This window comes from Dendrobium catenatum, unplaced genomic scaffold (genome assembly GCF_001605985.2).
Source record: "Dendrobium catenatum unplaced genomic scaffold, ASM160598v2 original_scaffold_217158, whole genome shotgun sequence".
NCBI lineage: Eukaryota > Viridiplantae > Streptophyta > Magnoliopsida > Asparagales > Orchidaceae > Dendrobium > Dendrobium catenatum.
Window position 1 is genome coordinate 1,203 of NW_021535568.1, and position 4,952 is coordinate 6,154.

Here is a 4,952-nt window from a genome sequence, read left to right on the forward strand (position 1 = left end):
AGAGGCTCAATAGTACGTTGCACTCATTTCCGAGTTTAAAGATTGCTTTTCCTGGAAATATACAGAGATGCCCGGTTTAGATCCAGAAGTAGCGGTCCATAAGTTAGCTATTTGTCCTGATGCAGTCCCTGTTAAGCAGTCACCTCGCCGGATGAGGTTAGAGATTGAACAATAGGTGATCGCCGAGACTAAGAAGCTTATAGAAGCTGGTTTTGTTCGTGAAGAGAATTATCCCACTTGGCTTGCCAATGTTGTTCCAGTCCGGAAGAAGAATGGTCAGATCCAAGCCTGTATAGACTTCCGTGATTTGAATAAGGCATGTCCTAAAGATGATTTCCCTCTTCCTGTCCCAGAACTTATGGTTGATATTGCTTCGTCCCATAGCATTTTCTCTTTCATGGATGGTTCATCTGGTTACAATCAGATTAAGATGGCCCCTGAAGACGAGAAGTTCACTGCCTTTCGCACCCCAATAGGCGTGTTTTGTTATAAGGTGATGCCCTTTGGCCTCAAGAATGCCGGAGCCACCTATCAGCGTGTCATGACTATCATTTTTGATGAGTTGATTCATGAGCAGGTTGAATGCTATGTGGATGATTTAGTGGTCAAAAGCAAGGTCCGTAGTGATCACCTCCGAGACCTATGAATCATTCCTGAGCGCTTAAGAAAATATGATTTGAAGATGAATCCCTTAAATTGTGCATTTGGAGTTAGTGCAGAAAAGTTTCTTGGTTTTATTGTTCGCTATCGTGGCATTGAGATTAATCCTTCCATGATCAAAGCCATAGTGGACTTAAAACCTCCTAGGAGTCTTACCCAGTTGAGGTCTTTTCAGGGTAAGCTCGCTTTCTTGTGGAGATTTATCTCCAATCTTGCCGGTAGATGTCATCCCTTTGCTGCTTTAGCAAAGAAGGATGCCCGTTTTCATTGGGATGAGAATTGTCAGGAGGTCTTTGAGAGCATAAAACGCTACTTGACAAATCCCCCAGTGTTAGCTACACCCATCCCTGGTAAATCGTTGATTCTTTACACTATTGCCTTAGATGAGTCGCTTGGTGCACTTTTAGCTCAAGAAAACGAGGAAGGCAAAGAGAATGCTTTGTACTACCTTAGCAGACGTTTGATTCCTGCAGAGCTAATATATCCGGCAATGGAAAAGTAGTGTTTGGCTTTGATCTTTGCTGTGTAGAAGCTTAGACACTATATGCTCTCACACAAGATCAGTCTGATTTCTCGAGTCAACCCTTTGCAGTACCTGATGACCCGTCCGACTCTGTCAGGTCGTCTAGCACGTTGGTCCATGATTTTACTGCAGTTTGACATTACCTTTGTCCCTCAGCGGGCCGTCAAAGGACAGGCACTAGTTGATTTCCCTGCTTCTCACCCGATCCCTGCAGATTCTCCACTTAATGATGATTTGTCCGATGAATTAGTCATGAGTGTGGAAGAGCAGGAGTCCCCTACTTGGGAGTTTTACTTTGATGGAGCCTCTTCTATCAAATCACTGCGACCTTATGAAACTCCTGTAGTTAGGGTAGGTTTGGGGCTTATTTTTGTGTCTCCTGAAGGTCACACCCTTCGTTACTCCTACAGTCTTTCAGAGCCTCGTACTAATAATGAAGATGAGTACGAAGCCCTAATTGTAGGACTTGAGTTGGATATTCAGATGAGTATCGTGCGGGTGAAAATCTTCGGAGATTCCCAATTAATTATTAATCAAGTGGCTGGAATTTTCAAAGTTCTCAAACCTGAGCTCTTGCCTTATCACGATAGGGCAATGGAGCTCTTGTGTTTGATCCCTGAAGTGACTTTAGTTAGAGTTCCTCGATCTGAAAATGGTAGAGCGGATGCACTAGCTAAACTTGCTAAGGAGTTGGCTAACCCGAATGGAAACCCGGTGTCGATTGTTGTCCAGTATCGACAAGCCTTGTGTCCCGCGGACTTGTCTTCTCCCGATCAGACCCTCACAGTCTGCGCTGTTGAGGAAGAGTCAGATTGGAGAGTCCCTTTTGTGGAATACTTGAAGCGTGGTAAGCTTCCGGATGATCGCTCTCTTGCCGCTCAGATTAGAAAGAGAGCTTTGTCCTTCTCCTATATGAATGAAACTTTGTACCGACGCTCTTTTGACCAAATGTGGTTGCGTTGCCTCAACAACGAGGAGGCTCGTAAGGTCATGGGCGAGGTACATGAGGGACTTTGTGGTGCTCATCAGTCCGGACCTAAGATGAAGGTCAGAATTAAACGCCTTGGTTATTATTGGCCGACGATAATCCGTAATTGTATGGAACATGCTAGTAAGTGCCACCAATGCCAGATCCATAACACTGTCATCCACCAACCTCCTAATCTGTTGCACCCCACTGTGTCTTCTTGACCTTTTGAGAGTTGGGGCACGGATGTAGTGGGTCCTATTGACCCTCCTTCCTCTAAGGGTCATAGGTTTATTCTGGCTGCTACTGATTACTTCTCTAAGTGGGCAGAAGCTATCCCGCTTAAGAAAGTCAAATCAGAAGATATGATGCGCTTCTTCCGCGATCATGTTGTCTACCGTTTTGGTATTCCGCGTTGTATAATTTCGGATAACAGTCCGTCTTTTAGAAGCACCAAGATTGCTAGATTTGCCCGCCGTCATAACATAAATTGGCGGTATTCCTCGATTTACTATTCTAGGGCTAATGGTTTGGCTGAAGCATTCAATAAGACCTTAGTCCAGTTGATAAGAAAGATTCTTGTGGCGAATAAAAGAGAATGGCACGATAAATTACCTGAAGCATTATGGGCCTATAGGACTACATACCGTACTCCTACTCAGTGTACATCATATGCTTTAGCTTTTGGAGTTGAAGCTGTCCTCCCACTAGAGGTTGAGCTCCCTTCGTTGCGTGTAGCAGTTAGCCACAATTTGCCCCACGAGGATAATGCCCGACTCCGGTTGGAAGAACTTGATGGTTTAGAGGAGCTTCGGTTACAAGCTTATCAGAACCTTAAGTTGTACCAGGCCCGTATGGCCCAGGCACATGATCGCCTCGTCCGACCCCGTGCTTTTCAGGTCGGTGAAATAGTCCTTGTATTGTGTAGGCTAGGGGTGTCAATTTCGGGTCACGGGTCGGGTTCGGGTTGAACCCGAGCTGACCCGGGTGGAAAACGGGTCGACCCTAACCCGACCAGGGTAGAGAAACGGGTCGAAAATCCGAACCCTTGACCCGGCAACCCGCCGGGTCAACCCGAACCCGACCCGTTTTTTAAACGGGTCAATTTCTGGAACCCGAACCCGACCCGTTTTGAAATCGGGTCGGGTCCAACCCGGATTTTCTGGTTCGGGTCCGGGTCGGGTTTTCGTGTCGTGTCAAATATTGACACCCCTAGTGTAGGCCTATCATCTCACGCCGTCGTCGAGGTGGTAAGTTTGAGCCCATTTTGGAACGTCCATTTGTTGTAGAGCAAGTATACGAAGGTGGATCTTATTTTCTGGTTGATGCGAATGACGTTCATCGCATGCCCGTCAATAATGGACAGTACTTGAGAAAGTACTACGCTTGAGTTTGCACGTCACAAGGGGCATCCCCCGCCACTGGTAAATATTCCTCTGTATAGATATAACCCTAAAGGATTTCTTGTACTTTTCGACAGTCCGTGGCCACGACGATTTGTCCTCTACCACGTGATGTTCGTCATACAAAGTATGAGATCATCCTTAAGGGTTGTGTGTAAATACGCCGTAGGGATGTTTGTGCTTACTTTCACATTCACTAATCACTTTGATGCTGTTACACAAAACTTCTTTCTTAATCCCCTCTTAGGGGCTGACTTCTCCTAGTTTCACTTGTCACCTTCAAGTGTGGTCTGGGATATAAAAACTAATAATTCTAACTTCTATGGAATGTGATACTGGGTCCATCCTTGGTCTATACTAGTCAAATCTAGCGATGTTGACCCATTGTCATCATATGAATTTCTCTACAAATTTTGTTGTAGCAATTGTGCTCCCCAGTTCATTCATATGAGTTGAATATGGCCTGGGTCACCAAAGCCAATGTTTAGTTCCTTTGAAGATCCTGTATACAATTTTATCTCTCCCCAGTTTTACTCATGTGGCGAGTATAGCCTGGGATATCAAAGCTAACAATTTTCCCCTCTTTATGTTCAAGTATACTTGATCTATATATGTGAACATAATGTAAAAAAAAAAAAGGGGGAAGCTCTTAGTTGAGAAAGAATCGGTTGCCCTTGTCACAGGTGGAACCCGGTTCTACACTCCAAGAGCCCAAAGTCTCTTCAAATTCCTTTCTATCTCTCTTTAAAGCATTTTGATGATTTCTTAAGAGATGACTGTATATTCATTTATTCTATTATGATTATTCACTTATGATGGGATGTTATTCTCCCTCACTTATGATGTGGTACATCTTGTTCTAGATGTTAACATCATTTTCTAGTGGATTTTGATCTTCTGATAGAAAGTCAATCCACTACCTCCTTTGTTGACATAATTTCCCTATTGAAAAATTGTCCTTAGCTGCAAGAGCAGTCTCTTTGGATGTATAAAATGTCTCTTGTACCTCTCACAGGGTCCTAACAGTTAGTATGGGTATTACCACTGTAATCCCTTTTGCAATCATTGATGTTTGATATGATGGATATTATTTTTAGTGGCAAATGAGTCTCATCGCCACTTCACTTGATCTTTTCGTATGACATTACTCTTTCTACTCGGCCGTTCATATGTTCCTCTGTTTAGAGAGATATATATCGATCGTTCATTTCATGTTGCACATGAATTCAGTTCACTTAAGAAATTCTACTTATATTGGAATTACTCATGCACGACGATTTGTCCTCTACCATGTGGTAACTAAAGTATAAGTTTAAGATTTCTTGGAGGATGAATTACTTACTTCTTTGGCTTTCTCACAGCACCACGCATATGAGCGTTGGTTGGTTGTGGAGCTCTG

At 43.8% G+C, this 4,952-nt stretch overlaps 1 protein-coding gene across 1 annotated transcript; it reads left to right on the forward strand.

Moving 5' to 3' along the window:
* Positions 1-1,258: 1,258 nt before the first annotated feature.
* On the forward strand, positions 1,259-3,049 carry LOC110094419 (the record flags this gene model as incomplete). The annotated part of the gene is made up of 2 exons (XM_020819650.2): positions 1,259-2,294; positions 2,403-3,049. Coding segments are annotated over exons 1-2 (1,683 nt in total), but the record flags the coding sequence as incomplete, so codon positions are not given.
* Positions 3,050-4,952: the final 1,903 nt, after the last annotated feature.